General features: G+C 36.3%; 5 protein-coding genes across 7 annotated transcripts; 2 read left to right on the top strand and 3 right to left on the bottom strand.

Moving 5' to 3' along the window:
- Positions 1-315: 315 nt before the first annotated feature.
- On the bottom strand, positions 316-9,800 carry LOC106109552. Of its 3 annotated transcripts, none has more exons than XM_013291102.1 (7): positions 9,576-9,800; positions 8,105-8,242; positions 2,015-7,402; positions 1,764-1,939; positions 1,024-1,280; positions 573-829; positions 316-392 (listed from the first exon to the last, which is right to left on the bottom strand). In XM_013291102.1, exons 1-7 carry the CDS (start codon positions 9,677-9,679, stop codon positions 323-325), a joined length of 6,390 nt encoding a protein of 2,129 aa, XP_013146556.1. In that variant the 5' UTR covers positions 9,680-9,800; the 3' UTR covers positions 316-322. The 3 variants fall into 3 exon arrangements, with proteins under 3 accessions (XP_013146556.1, XP_013146557.1, XP_013146558.1); XM_013291103.1 differs by having other exon boundaries at positions 1,764-1,936; XM_013291104.1 differs by lacking the exon at positions 9,576-9,800 and adding an exon at positions 8,726-8,910.
- Positions 9,801-10,184: 384 nt separating this feature from the next.
- LOC106109547 lies at positions 10,185-11,456 on the bottom strand. The gene is made up of 3 exons (XM_013291086.1): positions 11,268-11,456; positions 10,873-11,081; positions 10,185-10,349 (listed from the first exon to the last, which is right to left on the bottom strand). The coding sequence occupies exons 1-3, from the start codon at positions 11,337-11,339 to the stop codon at positions 10,256-10,258; spliced, it is 375 nt and encodes a 124-aa protein (XP_013146540.1). The 5' UTR covers positions 11,340-11,456; the 3' UTR covers positions 10,185-10,255.
- A 462-nt stretch (positions 11,457-11,918) lies between these two features.
- LOC106109564 (V-type proton ATPase subunit e 2-like) lies at positions 11,919-15,517 on the top strand. Its single transcript, XM_013291124.1, has 4 exons — positions 11,919-12,107; positions 12,184-12,231; positions 12,831-12,918; positions 15,092-15,517. The coding sequence occupies exons 1-4, from the start codon at positions 12,010-12,012 to the stop codon at positions 15,119-15,121; spliced, it is 264 nt and encodes an 87-aa protein (XP_013146578.1). The 5' UTR covers positions 11,919-12,009; the 3' UTR covers positions 15,122-15,517.
- A 5,838-nt stretch (positions 15,518-21,355) lies between these two features.
- On the bottom strand, positions 21,356-23,253 carry LOC106109553 (ADP,ATP carrier protein). Its single transcript, XM_013291106.1, has one exon. The coding sequence runs from the start codon at positions 23,005-23,007 to the stop codon at positions 22,105-22,107; it is 903 nt and encodes a 300-aa protein (XP_013146560.1). The 5' UTR covers positions 23,008-23,253; the 3' UTR covers positions 21,356-22,104.
- Positions 23,254-24,089: 836 nt separating this feature from the next.
- Positions 24,090-25,634, top strand: LOC106109546 (transcription initiation factor TFIID subunit 10-like). The gene is made up of 2 exons (XM_013291085.1): positions 24,090-24,366; positions 24,926-25,634. The coding sequence occupies exons 1-2, from the start codon at positions 24,212-24,214 to the stop codon at positions 25,143-25,145; spliced, it is 375 nt and encodes a 124-aa protein (XP_013146539.1). The 5' UTR covers positions 24,090-24,211; the 3' UTR covers positions 25,146-25,634.
- The last annotated feature ends 255 nt before the right edge of the window (positions 25,635-25,889 follow it).

Raw genomic sequence — 25,889 nt, 5'->3', positions numbered from 1 at the left:
ACTCACAGATAAATTTCCTTTCTAATGGTGAAAGAATTTTTTAAATCGATCCTGTAGTTTTTGAGTTATTTCAATACATACAAAAATTTAAAATGCAAATGATGCTTAAAAGCGACACTTCGCTTGAATTAATGTAACTTAAATTATATGAAATTAAACTACTATTGATCCTTATTTTAATATATTTATATGGATATTTCAAAAATGTATCTATATTCGTACAAAACTGACATTGTTTTTTGAATGTTATCCAAAACAAACTTTATAAAGAAGACACGTATTTCTTGAATCAGTCTATCCAACAATTTGATTGTGGAAAATGTTATCGACTCTGAGGTAGCCAGAAAAGTTCATCATCCTCCGTTTTGTTTTTGAGATGTCTGAAGATTTTCCTGAAATAAAAGACAATATTTTAATCGAAATTTGCAAATTTTTTAAGTAATAAAAATATAACTGTTTTCGAAATTGTTATCCTAGGGAAGTGACGATTCTAACACTATTCAAAATCAGTAACGCCCTTTAAGCTACAATTCAATTTTATAATTAGATCGTATCATTTGGTTTATACCCACCATATGGTCCTAGGCACGTGTCCCCAGTCGTGGGGCACGCGAGCCAGCACGCGGCGCAGGTCGGGCGCGTGCGGGGGCACGGCGGGGTCGTCGCCGGCGGGCGTGCCCCCCGCGCTCCCCGCGCCCCCCGCACCCGGCGTCACCTCGCGCACCGTCACGTGACTGGCGCGCGGCCACGCCAGCTCGCGTGCGTCCTCCACCACCAGCTCTATACGCAGCGTCACTTGCCACACGCGCCGCATGTGGAAGTTCGCCACCTACACAACACACACATCACGTATGTTTTAATCTAGTGATCATTGCTGATGAGTGACGTGACCGAAGAAAGTATGGATGGATTGTATGAAAGAAAGGAGTGGATTTATTTATAGATGTATGGAAGAGCAGCATATACTGTCGACCCTCCGTAAGGGATAAGGGCAGGTTGATGATGATGAGTGCCGTGACTCACAGTGAGCAGTATCTTGCCGCAGTGCGCCAGTGAGAAGGCGAGGTGGGCGCGTGCGTCGGCCATCAGGCGCGCCCAGCGAGCGGCGGCGCGCGACACGCCCACACAGCGACGCAGCAGCGCGCCCACGCCGCGCCCGCCGCCCGCCGCACCCTCCGCCGCGCCCTCCGCCGCCTCGCGCCCGCCGCCGCTGCGCACGCACTCGTACCGCATCGCCTCGCAAGCCAACCGCACGCTAGCACACGCCACCGCATCAGACTCTGCAAATACGATGAAATTATGACGTAGCAATATCTAAAAGAGAATATGACTGTATTTTTATTAAACGTTTCTACTTGTATAACTAGAAAAAAATATTGACCCATTAATATTCAACCATTAAGCTATAAAAAATGAAATAAAACTACGACCATTTTCGTGAGGCCAAAACGCAACAGGGGTTTGCTAGAGACACGTGACGTCAATCGTCCCATTTCATTCAATTCATTTATCACGTTCGACCAATACCGTTTTAGAATTTAGAGGGAATTTTAAAAAATACACCTTTTAAATTTCGCCACTAAATCACATTATATTAAAAAAATCTATACAGGTATGTTTTTATAGTAATAAAGTATACTTAAAAATGTTTGGTTGTATTTGGCGTCATATGTATTATGTATTGTCTGTTATTAATGAACTTAATAAAAATAACTCTAAAAATAGCGTAGCATTTGTTTAGGTGGGATATTGGTAAATATTACCTTGATGCACTGGCTCTATGGTGATGCTGATGACGGGTGCGGAGGGCGCTGGGGGCGCTGGAGGCGGCAGGTCAGTGACGTCACGCAAGACGCGCACCGTCAGCCGCAGCCGCCGGCGCAGCAGAAGGAAGCGCCACGCGTCCGGCTCGCACCCCTCGCACTCGCACTCCCGGCTGCTGGACAGACGCATACATCGCTACATGCAGACACACGTGCTGCTCGCCGCGGCGACAGTGTTGCTCAACACTTACCCCAAGAAGGAGAGCGACTCGATGTGGCTCATGAGGTCGCTGCAGTCGTCGGTGTCGGTGTGGAGCGTCTCCTGCGAGCCCGACACCGTAACCAAGCTCGGCATATACTCCATCTCTTTCATCGCGTTACTGCTAGTGAAGGACGTCAGCTCCGTGCTCGTGCAGTCCTTCAGATCTTTGCGCGATATCGTCTCGGTCTTCAACGTACTGCAGGAGCTCGATCCTAAATCGTTACTTGGGAGTAGAAGTTTTTCTTTTTCTTCGGCGTTCAATTTACACACCGTGACGTGCTGTACTATTGTCGTTGTTCTCACCTTAGGTTTGGTACTACTTAGAAGGTTCGATTTGGCAAATCTCTTGGTCGGCTCGTTCTTAAACGGTTTATCGAAAGATTTATTTGATTCCGTTCTATAGTTTTGGACTGTATATCTCGGACTCGAGGACAATTTCTGCATCTTGGTGAGAGGTCTGGGCGTCACGTCGGCGGAGCACACTTTGTACTGGTCGTACTTGGCACGGTTATAGTTCCTCTTCTGCGCTCTGGTGGACTCCGCGTCGCTCGACTCGAAACTTGATTCAACAGTTTCGTCCTCTGCATCGTTCAGTTTGAATATAACTTTGACGGGCGACGTTTTCGGCGACTTGGCCGGCGACTTAGATTTAGCATTAGATGTTTCCTCGTCGATTAGTGTCAGAGACGAGCTCGCTTGCAGGAGGTCTTTGTTGCATTTCATGGCTATCAAAGTATTGACCTCGGTAGTTGTAATATTTTTCCGACTATTCATTGCCAATAAAATATCTCTATCTTCGATCGGTTCCTCCAAGTCTTCACATATTCTACCATTGTATTGTTTACCAAAGCGAACAGGTTTAGTGTCGATATTGTATTGAGTGGAAATTCTTTGAATTTCCATATCCTCTTTTAATGTTTCCTCTAAAAAGGAGGCCCGCGGCGAACTTTTCAGATTGTTTTTGTTGGGTGATATGCCGTGCGGCTGTAGGTCAGATTTTTTGGGGGAATATCTGTGTATATCCGTCTTACCCGATGGACATAATATGACATTATTTAAAGGATTCTTATGATCAAATATCAAAACCTGTTTAGTACCGGGTTTCTTTATGTCGCTTTCTACAAAGTAGTCAACCTCGGAGTCGGCGGAAGTGGCGGCGTCGGTAGCCGTATGTTCAACATCGTCGTCCTCGTGACGGCGAGTTAGTATTATGTTAGATTCCGATACGGGGTAGGAATTAATGTCGATGATGTCTATTTGACTGGATGTGATTATGTTCGTCTGCAACTCTTTGTTAACGGTCGTAGTGGATTTCTTATTTAACCTGTCGACTCCGGGCACGTGGTAGGGCATCAGATCCGCGGATGGCTTCACTAGATCCTGCATCAGAGACTTGAGGTCGTCGGAAACATCATTCAAGAAAGTGGGAATGACTTTTGCTTTGCTGTCTTTCGAGCTCGAGATATCGACCGGAGCCGTCTTTTTTAATAGAATTGAATTGGAGTTGCATTTAATTTCATCATTGGATTCGTCAAATTGCAATGTCTTGACGACGTCCCTGCTCACGTGACCTGACTTGCGACGCAGATTGACCTCTTCATACATGACATCATCTGCGTCCTCGACTGTTGCATCGTTAGTGAAATAGTTTTCACTTTCGATGCCTTCCATCGCTTCTTGCGAAGGCTGCAGCTGTTTTATTTCGATATCATTCTGCAGTTTATCACAACTTTCTTTACTGTCACTGGTATCTCCGTCAGATTTTTCTTGCATTTCAATGGGAACATCTATGATTTCTTTTGACGATTTACTTGCATCGAGCTCCTGTTGGCTGGGTATAGTTTTATCTGTGAAATCCGTCAACATTTCCAGCAGTTCTTTAGTATCATCGGCCTCTTTTACACATTTATCCTCGGCATCGTTTTCGTTCTCGAGTTCTTTCGCGTTATTTTCATCAATTTTGGTGTCAGAATGAGAACTTACAATCTCCTCTTTATTCGGTGGTTCATTTTCTTGTTCGTAACCCAAACTTACTGGCGGTCGATGAATATTTTCTGCTTGTATAATGCAACTACGAACTTCTTTCTGATCTGCAATATAACTGGGTTGCTTAGGTACATCTTCCTTCAAAGAAGAAGTATTATTTGATTCCTCTGGTGTGCTCTCGATAGATTTTGCCGGCTCTATTTTCGGTTCTTCTTTTACATGTTCTTCGGCGAAATTTTGAAAGGCCAGTTCTGATTCTAGACCTACCATTACATTTTTATCATCCACACCATCAAGTGACATATTCAAGGATTCGCCTGACATGTTCAACAGTTCAGCTAGTATTGACGTTTTATGTTTTTGTTCCGATGGCTGGGCGTCTGCCATTTTAGTTTCTCCTGTATAATTTGACACGTCGTGTATTAACAAACTCACTTCGCTTTCTTTACCCGCGTTTGACTTTCTCGACGTATTCTCTTCGTATCTATTTATAGTTCTATCGCTTTTGACATCACCCTGTTCGGTTCTTAATCCTTGGTGCTTTGAAACTTTATGTGTTGTTACAGCTTGATATACGAAAACATCTTTATGTTTGTGCTCTGTGGCTGATTTGAGACTATGTGTTTCTAATTTTTGATCAAGACAATCTATGTAATTCATAGAATTAAGTAAAGTCTCATTGTGGTCGGACAACGGCTTTGTGTGATCGTTGTAGATGTTGTCTAGTAACAAATCTTTATTTGCATTATCGCTTTCTACTATACTCTTTTGTAGTTCCTCCTTGGCTTGCTGTAACGTTCTTAATGCTAATGTATTTTTGTGCGTATCATCAATTGGATTTCCATGACTCACAGTGGAGTCTGTTGGCGCCAGGATATCCGCATATGACGTGTTTATTTTTGACGGCACGTTTTCTTCAGACTTTGTCAGCATACCTTCGCTTGCAGATACGGATGATAGTGGATAGTTATTTACATTTTCAAATATTAATAATGTGTTATCTCTATTGGATTTTATTTCATTTAACAATATATTTGTTGGAATAGCACGAGTAACCGATATGTCGCCCATTTCATCGTTGCTGAATACTATGGTTCCCCTTTTTGATACACTCTTATGTCCTACTTCATCAGGTTGTAATACTTGCGTCATGGACATATCAGCATAGCTTCTGGAATGTTCCATTCTTGCTGAAGGTATCTGAGCGACTTCCTCTATGATGTCTTTAACAACATTAGAAACAGTTGGATGTAATTGTCTGTCTGAGTACTGCAAACTTTTTCCATATATTGTAAGATCAGCAGTTGTGATGTTTTTAAGATCGTCCATGGCGTTGATCGTATTTATATTATTTGGCACCGCTTCAGCAGATGTTAGTGTGGAAATAATTGCTTTATGTTCTGAAATTTCCTTTTGTTCTAAAATAATATTCGATGGAATAGCTTGTGTCATTGATATGTCGCAATCTTTAACATCGTCACATGTCTGTTCTTCGATCACAGGATTGTCAACTAGTATGTCATTAGGTACTGCTTCAGTTATTGACATATTGCTGATATATTTGTCGCTCTTACGTGACATTCTTTCTTCACTTACTCTGTGTTCCGCAGTTTTCTCTTCTGTATCATTGTCTGCTAAAATATTTAACGAGAGCATTTTAGTTTCCGACATATTATAATCTTTTGATCCTTTCTTGTCACCTAATGTTGTGTTACTTTGTAATGTCACATGTGCGGAATCAGACTTGTCTATGAGAATTTCTCGATTATAAGAAGTCTTAATTATTTGAGAAAGATTTTGTACATCTGCTTTTTGTTGTGAACTATGATTATCATTATTAATGTCAGATAGAAGTATATTCGATGGCAAAACTCGAGTTATTGAAATATCAGCTTTTTCTTTATCAAAAACGATTGTGTTTCTTTTATTAGATTCATTTGATTTATTGGTAATCAGCATGTTTTGTGGAACAGCTTGAGTAAAAGATAAGTCGAATTCACTCTGAGATGTTCCTACAGATTTGCTGGTAGCAGTCGATTTATTATGCAGCAATAGATTCATAGGCACAGCTTGGGTAATAGAAATGTTATCAACATCATAAAGAACAGTTTTATTTTGTTGAACACATTTGCTCGCTGCTAAAACATTCGAGGGTAAAGCTTGAGTCATAGACAACTCTCCAGCGTCATTATCATAGACAATCGTCTTCCGCTTTTCTTTTTCTAAAAGTATGTTTGTGATAATTGCTTGCGTTACCGAAATGTTGGCTATGTCACCACTGTCGTAAATTATGGTTCTATGTGAGTTAGTGAAGTCTGTTTTGTTAGATATCACATTGATGGTGGAAAAGTCGATTTCTTTATTTCTTTTTTGGTGTTCATTATTGGTGGTAATATTTTTCCCAGCTGTGGACACACCGGGTGCAGCTGGCACGTCGATAAAATTGGGAAGATCATCATTCAAATTCAGAACTATCGTTTTTCTTTGTTGAGGTCGATCTGGTATATCATTAGGTAATAAAGTTTTGTTGAAATCTTTTTCTTTTTCATTTTCTTCAAAGGGATTTTTATGTTCAGATTGTAATGTTAATCTTTTTCCATCAAACACTAATAGTTGCTGGGGTTCTTCATTAATAGCAAAATTGATGCTTTCTTTTGGTGCTACATAGGGATTCATAACTATATTCTCTTTATCTAATGTCCAATCGTTGTCTATGTCTAGTTTCTTTTCATTTTTGGTCTGGTAATTATGTAATACCTCTTCAACTTGTGGATTGCGAACAGTATCAGTTATTGACATGTCAAACTCGTCGTTCATCACAACAGGTTTCATATTGATATCAAATTCAATTTGTTCTGAAACATTAGTCATTGTACCAAAAGGTCGTTGACTAGAATTAGATCGTGGTATTAATAAATCTTTTTCTATTTCATCTAAATCGTAACACTTATCTTGAGCAGCGCCGACAGGTTCTAGAGATGAGAAATTAATATTGATTTTGTTAGACATTTCTCCCAGCGTTGGATTTGTCAGATCATCCACAAAGATCTTACTCTTATGGTCTGTGAGGGAACTTAGTTCAAAATTAGTTTGAGGAGCTGCAAGATTTCTGTCATCCAAATCTCTCTCTAGGGCAGCAAATTGTTGAGTTAGATTTCCTCGTAAAGACATGTTTAATTCCTGTGCTATAGGATTGTTGGAGGTTATAATATTACCAAGGTTGTAAAATTCTTCTTCTTGGAACTGCTGTTCAAATATCCTCTTGCCCAAATGTCCTACTGTTTGTTTCGGTGGATTCTTTGCAGAGTCATTTAAAGAGGATTCCATTGATTTATTTTGCTCTACATATATAGTTTTCCATGTGTTTGTTGCCTCATCAGTTATAAACTCTCTGAAAGAATAATTTTATTCTATGTTTATTCATCATAATATTAATAAGAGCTATATAAATAACAAAAAGAAACCGGATATTTCTCGGGGATGAACCTTATCCTATGTGTACTCCAGATTTTGTTTTATATCTGTACCAAATTTCATTAATATATGATGAGTCATTGCAGAATGATCGGTTAACATTAAAAAAACTAAATTAATGAATCCCATGGAAACCGTAACTATTCCTGGGATAAAAAGTAGCCTATGTGTTCTTCCAGAATATACTCTAAATCTGTGCCAAATTTCACAGACATCCATTTAGCCATTTAAGCTACAAACACTAACAAACATCCATCCATCCATCATAACTTCCACATTTATATTATTTATATGATATGAAATGAGTGTTTATACCTTTTTTTAAGAACATTCATAATGAATGAACATAAAAAATTGACACAAAAATAATATAGTGAAGTGAAACATTTTTTACAAGGTATGGCTTTTGAGTCTGGAACTAAACAGGGAAACTGTACAATTAAAACATAGGTGAAAGTTTTAACTGTCATTTAAATTGTACAGTTCTCAGGTTTCTCTCATACATTTATAATTTAAGTATTCAGTCCAAGTGTTCAGATGAAATTAAACCTTGGAATGGCATCAAAATCACCAATAGAGATTTTAAATAAGAAGGTAATTGCTACAATAAGACACTTACGCTACGCCGGTGCGCCGAGAGAAACTGACGCGTCGGCTTTTGGTGGTGTCGGGTGGTGTGGCCACATTGAGTTCCAGCTCCGTCAGTGGCGTACGTGGCGGACGCTGGCTCTTCAATATGGATGATCTCCGTTTTCTTCTGGAATTAAAACATTTAATTTAAATAATAAAACAAATCCTTCAGTTCAAGGGAAGCAATAATTGAAACCCTGGACAAATTTTAAGAAACAAGATAAATTTAAAATATATATCAAAGTATGTTGTAGTAAACTACATAACTTTTGAAGGTTTACAATTTTACACAAAAACACATTATGGAAGTTATAACATCAAATAAATACGGTAGGTACTGTTACATTATATTTGAATTAAAAAAAAAAAACATAAGGTAGCTTCTAATTGACAGAATTCCTTTTATTTATAGGCTATTCAACAATGATTTGCCTTTACAGAATAGGAACTCAATAGACAAAGTAATGTGAAGAAAAAACAAAAAAGACTAAATGAAACAGTTAAAATTAATGTATAAAAATCGTTGGCGATTTTAGAATATACTTTAATATAATAGAAAGTCCTTTGGGACTAAAGTTAATCTTATTTTATTTATGAAATAAAAACTTACGAAGCCGTAGCATCTAATAAGCCGTTGCCGTGAGTATCATCCATGATTACAGATTTAATTTATATATCACTTTTAATTTGATTCACTACAAGGGGCCATGAGTCTATCACTCTCAAATATTATATGCAAACCTCACTAATAATAAACAATAACACTTAAATGTATGCATAGGAAAATAAACAAGTTGTATCGTAACGACTTATTTTTTAAATTGACTTAATATAACTTGACAGTTTTTTGATTGTTCCCAATAATGTTGCCATGATTAATTTAATATTTATCACATTTGTTTTTCTTTTCACGAAGTTTCTTCTAGATTTATAGATATAATTTTCTTAATTTACGGTTTTTTCTACTTTTCTAATATTAAATTAAATACTAGAAAAGTAACAACGTTTAACGCTCAATGACGAAAGTATAACGATTTCATCTATAAACATCTATAATGTTCTACAATTCCTCTCCCTATTGCAGAAATTCATTAATTCATAAGAATTCCATTCGTTTCAGGACATGTAACTAAGAAACCTCGAATATTATATATAACGCAATATGAAACTTGTGTTGCAGAGATTGTACAAAAACACGAAGAACAGAAGAATTGGAAATGGAAATTTAAAGACATCATTGGAATCTAAGCAATTTCCAGAAATTAAGACAGGACACTTTAAATTCTTTACATTAATAAGCATGTTCATCACGGATCTGCTTTTTTTAGAAACTATTGATTTCGAATGGTTGCCACTTGCCATTGTACTAAGTAGTTGCCGTATACCATATTATCTACAGTCGCTTGAATTGATAATCTAGGAGTTAGTGGTCTTAAATAACGTACTTGAGCCCAACTTACAGAACATATCCGGTGATCACGGTCGTTGTGGTGAGCAAGAGTATGGTACATACTCCGATCCAGCTGGTAGTGTTGCCACAGCATACGTCTGGTGGTCCAGGCATTGGTAGCTGAACCACGTGGGCTCCGTTTAAGCCTACATTTCTGAAATAACTTATAATTTTTTTATCATTTTTATTGTTTATTACTATAATTTATCATTGATCGATTTGCATTGTCACTAATGCCACTTTGGCAGAAGAAAAGTATATTTCATGCGGCCAGTGTGAGTTTCTAACTTGTAACTATATTGAGATTTTATTGTGAATTAGTAGTTTACGAAAAAACAATAAGCTCGACTGTTTGCATCAATCTCAAGATGCACTGTGGAAATTAAAATAATTTTAACTTACTAATTATGAGCAAAATTATCATTTTATAAGTCACCATTTGGGCAGTTTATTCAGGGTATAACATCGGCTTTCGTTGTTGATTATAAAGAAACAGACCGTAATTGAGTATCATAAATGATTATAATAAGCAAGAATAAGGATGTGTAGGATGTATGATCTGGAGCCGTAAAAAAGAGCTCTAATACTAGCCTTTTGAGGAAAAGAAAACAAGTCAGTAGATGGGTATTTTTTTATTAAAGTCATATTTGGAGTTACAAGAAAATAAATGAATTACAAAAAACACAAAAACTATTTGGTGTCCATTTCACATGTGTTGGTGATGTCGGAGTTTGAAGAGCGAGTATAGCTGGATACGGTCGTATCCGAGGCGCGGCTGCAGTGTCTGCAACGGAAAACGGATGACCATGTAAAACTGTCTCTACTCTGTGCAGTAATTTCGTGACTTCATGTAGTTTCAAATGATTTTATTATATTACTTGATTTTATTTATTGTATTGTCTCAAAACTATAACACGCCTAAATAGCCTAATGATTAAGGGTAGGGATTTCGGATAAAGTGGTCGTGAGTTTGAATCCCGCTATTCACCACAATCCACCTAGCGATACTAGCAAACCTACAGGTACCTATAACGAAATTTTACGTATCAACCTGCTTGTTCACTTGTGTAATGTTTACCCATACCAGTATTTTGAGGTGCATAGTAAATTTTGGGATCAAAGATGTACACAAAATCTTGTATTATTGGCACACCATCCCAGTCCTAGGACAAACCTAGAGCTTAGTTGGAAATTGTAGTAAATGATAAACTAAAATAAAATATTCATTGATTTCTTTTATCATAAAGAGTTATTCCCTTATAATTATCAAGTAAAATGTTAGTGTTTACACGTATGTGATATCAAACCTTTTGCAACACTTGCTCCGCGAATATGTTACATGCCTCTTCTTTATTCTACGATATCGCTTATATTCTTTATTGGCTCCATTACAAATACATTCTTCTTTATCACAATCTTTCTCTTCTAGTCGGCGTTGAAGACGTTGTCGGTAGATGTCGCGCGAATCTTTAGGAGTCACTCTCCATACATTTCTGTTTTTAGTAAGTTGGCATTTCTGAAAAGTAAATTCGATCTTCATTACACAGATTTTTTGAAACGATTTACTCATTTTCCACTATATCGCACGCAAAGGGCTAAGGTATGCTTATGGAATAATATCACTCAGAGACCATACATACAACATGTATGGTCTCTGTATAATGTAATAATTAAATTATCTGAAAAATGAGCCAATGTTTACCTGTTTATTTTTTCGTATTTTACTGTTAATTTTTTTATATCTACGACTTTTCAATTGCCTAAAAAGTTGCATATGAGAAAAGATGTAAATATTAGTACTAAACTTTGGATTTTTATGAATTTTTACGTTTCATGGTTTTCTTAGTTCACGACATTTCTTCTATCACCAATCAATCAACAATCAAAACAAAGAATGACACAGAGAATAATGCATTTCCAAAGGAACCTCCATGAAGATACTCCCCACATTTTATTTCTGTTTACTTTTTATGCATTTCGATCATTTGAGAATCCAAGCACTGTTTGAGTAGGTTTGAGAGAAAGGAAGTAACGTTTGAGATTTCTTACTTTAAAAATCAAATGTATACAGAATGAGATAACAAACCAAAAAAATTAATAATTGGGTGTCTTATAAATGCACGTACAAATTAATTGCACCAAACAATATCATATGTGTGTTCATCATACTTTACATTGAAACTATATTGTAAAGTTTTTCCTTTTTTGGATAAAAGGTGATTTATTTGTTTTATGCAATTAGTTATAACGTATTCAAGTTTCATTTTTAAACTAAAAATAAAACTTTAGTGTGCTTATGTTCTGAAATATTTTTCGAATATCCGAACGTAATTGTCATATGACTGAATTGTACCAACATTATAAACAAGTCCTCCATTTTTTGAGGCAGCTGATATTTGTTTTATAGTTTGCACCCACAAATTTAATTCTATAACTGTTCCAAAATGGGTGCTTCCTTCGTTCCCATCACCGTTTTCACCGTTTTATGGGGCATAGTGGGTATCGTATGTCCTATTTTTGCCCCCAAAGGGCCCAACAGAGGGTGAGTAGTTCTCGACTTCTGAGTATGTGTTATTTTCTTGTAACTTTTTCCTCATCTTCATGTTTCTGAATTCCAGAATAATCCAAGTGGTGTTAATGTTAACGGCGGCAACGTGTTGGTTATTGTAAGTATTGCATAATTTTTACTATGGAAGACTACATAATATTTGCAAGTGAGGCTTTGATTTTATAGTTTTTTCTCCAACAAAGTCTGCGATTCACTTAATATCTTCAGATATTATAACTTTTATCCTTTACTCTATTCCTAAAAGAATGTTCTTGTGTATAGTGACAGTATTAAAATCACAGAAGGTTCAGATTTGTTAATAAGAAAGATATTTAACACGTTTTATTGAAGCATTTAATAATTTCGTGATCTGTCAGTTCATATATCTGTCCTATTACCACCGTATATGTGGTTAACACATCATGGTTAAGTCCTCCATATCTATGTCTGAAAAGAACAAATAACTGCCAGGGCACCGCAGACTTGCATATTTATTAGAATGATGATATGAAATCATCTAATAAGTATCGACATTTGCAAACTTTTACTTTCTAACATTATCAATCCATAGCATAGCCTAATATTCTAATATCTTGGTGGTTGACCTTCAACTGTGCAGTGTTTACTCCCACTGAAAATTAACTCATGCAATGTTTCAAGCTGACGATAATAGAACATTTTAAGAAACATACTTTAAGATATGTGTACTCTTTCCAGCTGGCTGTGTGCGTACATGGCGCAGATGAACCCCCTCATTGGGCCCAGACTGAACAATGACACATTAATCTGGATCGCTCACACCTGGGTAAGTGTTACCCATATTTATGAAGTTTGTAAATGGAATTGTGCTTGTGGTGAAAATTATAATTTCTTAAAAACTGCCATTAAGTTACAAATGATACTTGTGGCTGATGTTAATATTTATTAACCAGTTAACTTGCATTATGTATAACATTGGACCCAAGTCAAAGATTATTCTTGCAGTTAGACCTAGATGTAACACTACTAAAATTGATGGTCTGCAGATAAGCACACAGTTCACAGATCAGTAAATTGGCTTGTAGCTCAGCTTAATTTGTACCTGCATAGAGTTATGATTGGTGTTTGTCACCTGAGAGTCACTGGCAGCTCACACCTTCACAGCTTGCATAATAGCATTGAGCACAAGCTGCCAACTTGGTTCTTGTTGATGTTGGAATAGAGATACAAATGTGATTTACATTTATGTGTAGTTACCTCTAATATGTAGGGTTAAATGACTGAGTACAACATAATCTTACAAGCTTAGTTATAAAATATAAAATCCTTTTAAAAGCCTCTCAGTTTCATTGTCCTTGTCAGATTTCCTTGAAAACTAAATTTGATGTGTTAAAAGTATTGAAAATTTTACATAGATGGCGGTGCTATCAAATTAAAATAATTCTCTTATCCACGCCATCTTTTGATAATATTGTCTAAGTTATGCACTTATAAAAGTGTTTAGTAGTTTTTTTTTATGTATATTGAATTAAACTACAAATATATATATTTTATACCTATACAGAGTAATCATAACCAAAAATATGTTAAAATATATCTTAATATTGTTAAAGAACTAATAATTATTGCCTAGCTACCATAGTTTTGCTTGTTATTTTCCTCATTTGGATTTAAATACATAAATAAATTTGATCGTATATTAGAGGAATACGTAAACTTTGTACCAATTTCTAAGGTATTTACAGAAAGTTATCTGACCACCGGATCATGATTTAGTTTCATTTATGCCCTCACGGACAGCTCACTAGCGCCCTCGATATTAGTATACATGTCACTGACAATTTCATTTATTGTTCATGGATTTATTTTAGAACATTTCAATGTTTAAATTGATAATACAAACATTTTTGTTTATAAGCAATTACAGCCTTGTTATAATTTCCCATTTCTATTGAATTTGATTGTAACGCTGCACGCTTCAAGGCTGATGTGACGTCAGTCGACGCAATAATCATTTCTGCCAACACGCGCCAACTATTATTACTCCACTTTCATGTGACCATTCGTTTTGAATCACTATGGTTTTATTTTGTCTTGGATATTTTTTTATATAGCTTCGTCTTATTATAAAGCAATTTTAACCTTCGACTGAGTCCGAGAATTAAGAAAACACTTAATTATTATCTCATAGGCAGGCCTCCTATTGCAAATTTAGATATTCCAACCTTGTTGTTCTAGATTTTCATAACAAAAATGCATCCATCCAAACTTCACTCTTATATTAGTGGTAAAATATGCAAATATAATTCTTATCACAAGGGAATAAGGATTTAAGTAGCGTAAATGCTTATCCTTGACACTTTTACCTTGATCCTCGCGAGCGCCGCGCTAAATTAATTCTATCAACTTTGTTTAAAAAGTAGGACCGCGCGCACAAATCTTGTGCGATTGTCTACTCAAAATGTGCGTGCGATTGTTTCGCAGCCTATTCAAATCATCACCTTTCTCCTTATCCTACTCCCGTAGTGGCGCAACAGGTTTTATTTCTCCACATAACTCTATCATACGTCATCTCAGTCATCACTCCCTTTTTGATCATTTCACCTTTCACGCAATCCATCCATCTCTTTCTATGTCTACCTCTACCGGTGTACCCTTCCACACTCATAACTAACGTTCTCCTTGTAACATGCGATTCATCCCTCCTCATAACATGCCTATTCAAATATTTAGTTGAAAAACTAAAAATCGAGTAGAATGTGCACCTCCATATAAATTCGTAGCAATCAAAGCGCGACTAAACAGTATTGCGATAGTTAAGTAAAAATGTGCGCGCGCTATAACTGCGACGGCGCGGGAATAGCACGCTAAGTAACTTGGTTCGCAGAAAGTTTAAAAAAAAATGTAGATAATTTATACGTCATTCTAAACAGCACAGTCAAACACGTTGCTACATGTGATAGAATAATATGAAATTAAATATAATTGTTTATTTTCAGGGCAATCCGCTAGAAGCTGGCACCAAGTAAACAAGACGGGGTCAAGTTCGAAGCCCTTTTTAAAACCTTAATGTTTCCAATATGAGTGTTTAAGAATCTATGTTAAGAATACAACACTGACCTCTATTTATCTCCGCTGGATGGGTCGAGTTTAAGACCTCTTAAATGGTCTTAAACGCAATAATCATTGCCAAAATTGTGAAAATCGAACAGGCAGGCACATAATATAACGACTTATAACCTGTCCAGTGGATTATAGAGATCAGTGTCCAATATATGAAATGTTGATTTAATTTTAACAGGAGCAAAGGCAAACTTCTCTTTACAGCCACCAACAATCGTCGGGTTATTCGACCTTTTAATTAGTAAAATATTTTTCTTTTTAAGGTGCTAATTTTGTTTTAATAATTGGACATGTAAAGTTTTTATGAAAAAAAAAACCTTTAATATATGAATATGAAGTGTTGCTACTTGAAATATAATATCATTCCATAGAACGAATACTTGTTCGAATTGCAAAGCGTTTTTACATTAAGTGTAATTATTTATTATCTGTGTAAAATGTATTGTAGATAATTTGCTTAAATAAAATAATAGTCACACATGTGTTTCTTTTTATATATTTCCTACTACTGAGAAAAAATTAAAAACATCTCTACGTTGAAGAATAACGTTTAGGCTCACGCCCAGACAGAGGTACAAAACATTTAGCGGCTTTTTTTAAATGAATCTTAATTTACAAGTTCTATAATTCAACTTATTATAAGTAATAGTTTGTAATATAGCCATGGTTATTTAGTTTGCGTTTATTTACTTTTCTGCCCCTTCCGATGTCTCTTCCTTTTTCATTTTTCTCTCGTTAAAAACATAAACTCATTGTGGATATCTAACGCCAGTAGTAATCAGACAAATCTGAAAAAACCTGTTTCCGCAGTATAGCCACCTCGACAAACTGCAGAATTCTCTGTACATTAGAATACGACGCCAGGAGTTGTCACGTATGACTGTCCAATATAAGTCATTTGGTTATGTTTTTTTTGTTTGTTACGCAAGTTCTGAAAATGTTTGACCTACACTGGTGCTGCGACCTTGCGCGCTCGCATCCAATGCGTGATGAGTGGAATTGTTGGAGCGACGCCAGAGGGCGCGCGTATGGGCACGCGGTCCAACTCGCGGCCTTTCTTATATAAGTCAATGTACGTACTATTTTAAAACTCCATTGTTGAGAGAATGAATTCATTGTAACTAATTATTATGTTACTATTTAGAGTATCGTAATTATAAGACAAATGGAACATGACGTCTTTATATTCGTCTGAGAACAATGTTTCGCGTGTAATTTTTAATCTGTGTTTGTATTTCATCAAATATGTTTTGACCATATTCATACCATATAGCCTAAACGACTGAACCGGTGTCCCATTCTATTTGCATTCTTCCGCGGAATGAATCGGGACAATTAATTTTATGAATTAGTTTGATATCAAAGATGTTATGACGAGCCAATCAGTACATCCGACAGACTGTACGCTGCGTTTCCGTTGTTACTATAATTTGAGGACATACCCAGTATTCAAATACGTATATACATCTCAACTAATATTATAAAGTAGAAAAATTTGTATTTTTTTTTAACATATGGTGACAAACGAGCAAGTGGCCACTAGAATCCGCCGAAATGGCGAAGTGACTTCTGCCCATAGACATCCGCAATTGCAGATGCGTTGCCTACCCTTATACGACGGAAAAGGAGACGCACATAAAGAGGATATTTCCCCTTCCTATGCATCTCCTCCACCGTCAAATCCAGTTCCCCTCCCCAACCTCTCCTTACAAGAAAAGGATGGTAAAGAGAAAGGGACTTAAATTAGGCCTCCGGCACCACACTCATCAGACGAAACACGGAATTGCTTCCATTTCACGCCTGTCTTCTGTGTGGTCGTGGTATTACACCAGGCGTGCCGGCCCATTCATGCTAAGATGTTAAAGCGGGCACTACCACTGTATTTTTGTATGTATTGAAATAACTTAAAAACTACTGTGGCGATTTTAAAAATTATTTCACCGTTAGAAAGGGAATTTACCCGTGAGTAAAATAGGCTATATTTTTGTATTTCATGCGGGCGAAGTCGCAAGCAACATCTACTAAATTACATAAATGTATATAGTAATTCGTCGTCCGTTATCATGGCAGTTGATAAGCCGCTATCTAGAGACGTGTTGGATGAACTTCACGATAACAGCATTAGGCAACGAGGTCAATTACAACTATTGTGGAGTTTTCATTACTTTATATACCAGGGACAGCCAAGCTGTTTGTTCCAAGGGTCGCTTTAATTCGTTTAGCTACAAACTGCGTCTCATGTATAGGTGTTGCAGCATTTAGTAGTGACTACTACGTTAACCGAGATTTACTGCTCACTCTAATAATAAAGAATTACTGAATAAACTATAACGGATAAATACACAATGGACTATTTTCTTGTATCAGTCATTTTATTATTACGTGCGGGCCGTGGCTTGTTCACCACTGCTTTATATAAATAACTTATCAGATTATTAACGGTATTATTCTACTATGTACTCGTCATACTTACATTACTTGCGACATTTGTTATCCAATGCGTTTTTAATAAGTAAACCCGCTCCACATGTCTTGTATGGTATTCGAGTCTGCTAATTCGCAATAATATAAGGCTTTACATAAGTATCAAGATTCAACATGTAATCTTACTAATATTATAAATGCGAAAGTTTAGATGGATGGATGGATGTTTGTTAGCGTTTGTATCCTAAACGGCTGAACGGATCTCTATGAAATTTGTCACAGGTTTAGAGCATAGTCTGGAAGAACACATAGGCTACTTTTTATCCCGGGAATAGATACGGTTCCCGTGGGATTCAATAATTTTGTTTTTTAATGTTTACTCGATCATTCTGCAACGGATCAACATATCTTATTGAAATTTGGCACAAATATAAAACAAAGTCTGGAGTACACATGGAATAAGCTTCATCCCCGAGAAATGTCCGGTTCCCGAGGGATACGTAACTTTTTGTAATTTATATAGTTTGTATGTTTTCTAATACTACGCGGACGAAGTCGCGGGCAACAGCTCGTATAAAAGTATTGTTTAGACTACAGGACTCACGTGTCAAAAGTCACATGAGATGAACTACTGATGTGTCGTCTCGGTTGGTAACAAACGATCATTATTTCTTGGAATTGAAAGTGTAAACTCCGACTTGTAGCCATTGTTTATTATTGTATACACTGCTTCCTACCTGCTACTGGTGACTTATTGTTAGCGCATAGCAATATTGAAATATTTTTATACAAGATATGAATACCTACAACAAATGCACTTTGAATAACTAACGTGTTACAAGGAAAATAAAATATGATATTTGTATATTTTTATGCTAACACTAACTCAACTGTATTACGTTATTTCTCTTTTGGGCCAAAATGATGGTGTTTAGCACCATAACACTTATGTAAAAAAAAACTAGACAGATTATAGAAGTTCAAACAGAATATGTACATCAAGCGCCGTAGTAAAATATTGCCGCACGTCACTGTTACGTAAAGGTGCACGGAAAATGTTCAGAGCTGTTTCCTTCAGTGGATCAATACAGCGGATTCGTTACGTATTCCGGCCTTGCGGGTTTCGGGCTCCCTGCGACAGTGACATAACACAGTACTTATATCAATTTAACAACGTAGATAATGTAAATTGGTTCTAATAAAAATCTTAAAGGCATCAATTTGGGTCTTATTTACTTTGCAGACATTTACACTGTTTTGATTTTAATTACATATTAAGAATTAGAGGCTTTAAATAGTAGGGAGGCTTCTGTAATCTAAGTGACCAGTCCAGAACTACATATTGAAAGTGAAAATTTATATCTATAGAGATAAAAAAATAGGCCTAGAATAGGGATTAAAGACACAGTAAGGATGTTATCTTCAACTATTTTATATCCGGTTTATAAAATCTATTCGAGACTATTATCTACCTATGTAAAGATAATTGTATCAGTGGTTATGTAATGTCTCGAGCGCCATTGTCCGGCGCCGTGCGGTTGGCAGCCCTGCTCAATCGATGCCAGGCAGCAGGCGGCAGAGGTCACGACCTGGATGTTCCTCACTGTACTAGTTTAGGATGAAGCTTCGAGGTTATTGATAATAGATTTTAACCTCATCTTTTCTATTTATTAATTTATTCAATTATAGTAATGCAAATCCGTTACGAATTAGAGATTTTATATTTTTTCGGATAAATTTCCTTATTACAATCTACATTAGACACAAGCTTGTTTAAAAAATCGAGTTGTAAGCGATGCCAAAAAAGGTTAAAATTACCATACACTTATTATTTCTATCAAAATAACACTGATATAGTGCTGTTGCTAGATCTATAAATGTACGTATAGCGTCCTGGGCGGGATTTATACAGCGCTCTTTTTTTTCCATTACTAGGGGGTGGACCGGGGGGTTTAAGAGTGTTATGTAATAATAAGTTAAATACATTTGGCAGTTGAAGTTTTTCAAGTACTCTCGATTTGTGTCTCCCACCGGAGACCTGGAAATCTGCCAGGTGACTGGCGTCTAGACGTACTCTCCTGCAGTGTTACGTAACAGTTTCAAAATCAATGTCATTATTTCTAACCACTGAATAAGAATCCCTGCAATCTGTCTGTTTTTTTAGTTTTAGCAGAATATGCGAATGCTATAATAAATTCAATCCAACTTTAGCAAACTTATCTTGACCGGATTAGATAACCAGATTTAGTGGATTTGTGTGGACCAGTATGGACCGATATTAACTGGTTGCATAAGTCATGTGCAGCACTATGAAAATTATATTCGGAGCGATCTTGAAAAAAAAATTAGCAAAAAATCGTAGGTTCGACGCACCAGGCTTTTATCCGTTTGTAGTTGCTACCTTTCTGCCACCCTTCACGTGATCACAGCCTACCTTAGCTGTACCGTACCCCTTCACGAATTATAAAAACACTAAACACTATTGCTCGCGACTTCATCCACGTGAAATTAAAAAAACACTAAAAAAGACAGCCTATGTTACTCATGACGTAGCTAATAATAAAACATCTTTTTAAATCGACCCAATAATTAGTGAGTTATTTCAATACATACAATGTTTTCTAATACTACCTATTTCAATACATACAATAATACAAATCTTTCCTCTTTATAATATAGTATAGATATAGTTTAAGACACGTTAAAAATCTTAGATTATTCTTCTACTTTTGTTATTAAACACGTAAAAATCGTTAGTTATTATATTGAGGTAAAACCTCCTTTGAGTTAGTATTTTTGGAAAACATTAGACATTTTATTAAAGTGGATATTTACAATAACTGTGTTTGTGCAAAGTAAAAGAATGACTCAATGAGGCTGAGGTCATTGCTCCCAGCATGGTTAACGCATGGAGAACTGGATTACACCGACTTTGTCAAGAAAGTCATATGTCTCCATGTAACAATGAGTGTTCAGTTAGCTTTATCTCATAATATAATATAAGGTGTAATTTAACCGTTTTTAAGGACGAACTTTTACTTGAATTATACGAGATGTAAAGAAATGTCTAGTAATTCCTACGCGACAATAATTTGTTAGTTTTAGATATCGTTTCAATAGAATTCATTTTGAAAATCAAAATCCGACCTTTTTATTTGAACCTGGGCAAATTAGTATTCGGAATTTTCAGTAAAGTATTACGGTAGTATCCAATTATCAGCCATTTATTCAGGATACCTACAGATAGTAAATGCAGTGACGTAATACTAAAGCGAGACGTCCCGCCATTGATAGCCGGTCTAGTGACGTCATCTCGCCGCCGAGTTGCGCACTGCGGTACTACTCCAATGACTTAGTTTTATACCTATATCTACTCTTTGATTTGAAAAGATTAAATTCTTTTTTTGATCACATTGAAAAAATAGTCTATAGGTTATGTAACATTTTTTATTGTACTCAGGTCATTTCATTTCAACTGTTCTTTAAGTTAACAATTAAGAATGTTAAGACGCAGACCAGTGATGTCTAATATTCTAAAGTTTCTAACTCTAGACACTAATATACCTATTTTAGCAAAGTAGTTATTAAAATTCCCAACTTAATGAATTAACTTGATTTGTTAAGATCTGGTTCAAGGTTTTAGTAGATAAGCACACCTAATTAATAAGAATGTATAGATGATACTTGTAAAACAGGACAGAAAAGAAACAATATTATATTTTTCAACATTTCTATATTATAGTCACTCGTACTGTGTGAATTTTTCATAACAAAAAATGTCACACCGAGGATACAATTGATGATTTTATATTTGCAAACCACTTCCTACTTAATTTATCTGCACTGAATGTTACCTGGTTACAATTGCCCACATGTTTGTCAACTACAGTGATGCACTTTTACAAAGTAATTAATTTTACTACATGCAACCACTCACACTGCATAGCACAAGAAACATTTCAAGTCTGCATGTTACATAACATAATCACATGATTTAGGACAATTCACAGCATACTCTATGGACTGTTACATAACACCAAGGTTAGAGTGAACTTAAAATAATTTAAAAGAAAATAACATTCATGAATTTTGTAGTATCACAATACAAAAGAGGATGGTTTAGATGGAATTATAACTTATAACCTTGTCCACAAATAGATGTACAGAGGTTATTACATAACTATCACTGGCAGCGATAGTGATCACAGAAAAATAATTTAAATTTGGAACATTCCTAAATCTCATATTCCAAATATGCTTTCAATTAATTCAAGCGATTATGTAACTTCATTTTTTTTAATAAAACAATACAAGTTGGAATTAGTGTATAACACTTTTATTTAACTAGAAATAAGTTACTAAGAGTTGTTTTTTCGCTTCTAATAATACATGATTTCGAAGGTGTGGCTATCAAAGGTGATTCGGAATCACAACTGTAATAATGGTAACAATTCTTACACTATATTTAGAGGAGCTTCTTGATCTCGTCGTAAAGGACGAGCACGAAGGCGCCACCGGTTCCTCTGAGGACGTTCGAGAAGGCGCCCTTGAAGAAGGCGGAGGTACCCTCGGTCTTGGCGATGGTTGCCCAGCAGTGCAGAGTGTTCTTGTACAGGATGTCGGCCTTGGCGCGTCCGGACTGCATCATCATGCGCCTACGGACCGTGTCGAAGGGATACGACATGATACCAGCTACGGTGGTGACGGTCTGCGCGATCGCCCAGCTGATGACGATGGGAGTGTTCTTGGGGTCGGGCAACATGCCACGAGCGGTGTCGTAGAAACCGAAGTATGAGGCACGGTAGATAATGATGCCCTGCACGGACACACCGAAGCCTCTGTAGAGACCGACCAGGCCATCGGACTTGAAGATCTTGCTGATGCAGTTTCCGAGGCCGGTGAACTCACGCTGGCCCTCGCCTTTGCCGACGTCGGCAGCGAGACGGGTTCGGGCGAAGTCGAGCGGGTACACGAAGCACAGGGAGGTGGCTCCGGCGGCACCGCCAGACGCCAAGTTACCGGCGAAGTAGCGCCAGAACTGGGTGTGCTTGTCTACGCCACCGAGGAACACCTGCTTGTACTTGTCTTTGAAAGCGAAGTTGAGGGCTTGTGTGGGGAAGTACCTGATGACGTTGGCGAGGTTACCACGCCAGAATGAGAGCAATCCCTGCTCCTTGGGAATGCGGACGAAGGCGTCGATGATACCTTTGTAACGCTGGTCCTCGGCAATTTGCTTGCTGACGTGCTGTACCTGCAAAAGCAGTTTTACACGCTCGATGGGCGCCACCGCGGTCTTGGAGACGGCAGCTGAGATACCACCGGCGAGGAAGTCCTTCGCGAACGCAACCGGATCGGCGAGGTTCGACATTTTGTTGAATTTGATGGGCTCTTCACGCAGTAAATGCGGGCGTCGAAGTGAAGGTTTTACGGTTCACACACGGAATAGCAAAACCACGAAACACCAACTCCCGATTTATGTAATCAGGAGATATAGAGTAATTTCGTGATCTCGGGAGCACAGGGGTAGGTGTGTGCCTTTTTTGAAATTCGATCGATCACGTTCTCTCGCTGTTCTGGCTTGAGGAGCGGCGCAAAAGAAGGAAGGAAGGGGTCGATGTTGCCAACTTAACGCAAAGTACCACGAGGTCAGTGTGGCTATTAAGTTTACTAATTTACCTAAAACTTCCATTTTATTTAATTTTTGATTTAAAAACAAAACAAAAGACAATGCGAAACTAAAGTAAAAAAAATAGTATTTAAATACGTTTTGATTAAAGAAAACATTGTTTTTTTTTTCAAAACACCATAATAAAAAATTATACACCTAAATTAACATCACTTGTAACTTGATCGTATCGAATTTCGATTTGAAATTATTTAATATTTTAATTTAAATGCGTCCAAGACAAAAATAGCATCTAAAAAACAATTTCAAAAATTAATATTCACACAAAATTCCCAAAAATGAAGGTGGTTTGGAAAGTTATGGCAACGAAATAATTTTGAACGGGATTTGCGTTTTGATAATGGTGAAATTTTAAAAATGGAACGAAATAATATTTCGTTCGTTTCTGTGTTATTAATTATGATGGGTTTAATTGTCGTTATTGTTTTCTTCCGCTTCAACGATTTTCAGTTATTTGACAAACCTTTAGTAACAAAAGGTGTTTTATTTCTTTGTTTTGATGTTTTTAATGGCTTTTATAACAAAAGTAACTACAACTGTAGTTTTGCATACAGTAAATATGTTTTTAAATGGCTATTAGGATTACACAAGATTTTTACTTTTGTAATTTTTCAAAACGCACGAGTAAAGTGTCGCTACATGTTCGAATTACGAAACTGCCGCATCATCGTAAAGTTGGCGCTTGGGGGTAAAATAAATGTGATATTTAATCTGTATAACAGCAAATCATCGTCTTTTTATATTCTGTGGAAAGTAAAAGCACATCCACATCCGATTCCGATTTATTCTTTGACAATAATAAGTGAAGTGTCAAGTGGTGGGTAAATTATCGGAATAATTGTTTTTTATTTAACTAAAAGAGAGTTTCAATTCGTAGGTAATTATTATGGTATCGCCGTCTGTCGCAATGGAGCCAGACAATTGTGCCGGTCATGCTTTAAGTGATTTTCTCATGCAACTGGAAAACTATAATTCTTCAATACCAGAATTTGTTGTTGCATATTATTTGAATGCATCTGGATTTGAATCACAAGATCAAAGGTGATAATAATATTAATTAAACTTTAAACCATTAGAAAATAATTTAAACCAATGTTTTAACTATAATAACAATGATGACCTCGACCTTTTTTCTGGTCACAATGATTTTCTACTTAAATTTCTTACTTATAAAATTGTATAAATTGCTTTAAATTATCTGTGTAATTGTTGTTACGAAATGTATCCCACTTGATGTCATTATCTTATTTTCAATTTGCATAGTTAAGGCTTCTTGAATTTCATGATACAAGCATACATTCACATAGTTATTTTGTATAACTATTTAGATTATTTTACAACAATAGATGGAGTTTATTATAATTTTGTAAAATGTTCTTTTCTATCCTATCCTAAACTGTTATTATTTTATTCTTAACTATTCTCTTTTATTCTATGATACTGATATTAACTTTTTAGAGAAAGTACTGGTTGAAAAAATTTAAAAATATGTAGTTGAGGCATTGTGAATGTATTAATGTATCTGAGTCTATTTTAAGGACCAATTTCAAAAGCTGTACTTAATTTATTATAATATTAATATTTTAATTAAAAATTTCAGATTAATAAGATTGATTGCACTGGCAGCTCAGAAATACCTATCGGATATAGCTAATGATGCTCTCCAGCACTGCAAGATGCGTACCAACAGTCAGGTCGCACAGAGCTCTAAGAACCAGAAGGGACCCAAAGAGAAGAAGTATGTAATGACCATGGACGACCTGGTGCCTGCGCTACAAGAATACGGCATTACAGCTAAGAAGCCACATTATTTCGTTTAATTATCTGTGTTGTCGCACATCATAGTGTGAATTCAATAAGTTATACAGTAGGATCTCTATATTTTGAATTACCTTAAGACATAAAAACACAAAAACATAAATATGTTTTATATAGACCTTAGTAAACCACAGTTATCTGATTTGAACCTTGTTTTAGATTTAATTTAGATAAATACTAATTTCTTTCTTAATTTAGTAATGTTAAAAAAGAACTGTAGATTTTTGGGTGTCTAATGTATATTCATGTTTGATGCATCGTAATTAAATCTATTATTGTTTAAAATGTTATGTTCATGAATAATCAAACATACTTTTGTTTAAATAGGAGGATCAATGTTGTTTCTTTCCCAAGTCACTCTTAACAACTCATCTATAATTTTCATCTAACTTGAAACTTTGGTTCTGTTGTTATGCAAAATTAATTTAACTAATATTATAAATGCGAAAGTTTAGATGGATGGATGTTTGTTAGAGTTTGTAGCCTAAATGGCTGAGCATATCTGGATTAAGTTTGGTATAGATGTAAAGCAGAGTATGGAAGAACACATTGGCTACTTACTTTGTTTTTTTTTTTAATACCACGCGGATGGAGCTGCGGGCGAAAGCTGGTGGTCACAAAATCCTATGAAAAAAAAAACTGTATAAATTGTTTCAAATATCTTATTGGCTCGAGATAATCGACGCGATGCACATAGCCCTTCCCAATTTGCCCTGAACACTTTAACTGTCTTTTATTTGTGTGAT

This window comes from Papilio polytes, unplaced genomic scaffold (genome assembly GCF_000836215.1).
Source record: "Papilio polytes unplaced genomic scaffold, Ppol_1.0 DF821189.1, whole genome shotgun sequence".
Taxonomy (NCBI): Eukaryota; Metazoa; Arthropoda; class Insecta; order Lepidoptera; family Papilionidae; genus Papilio; species Papilio polytes.
Note: the sequence above shows the minus strand (reverse complement) of the source record. Positions and strands in the feature narration are given on the sequence as shown.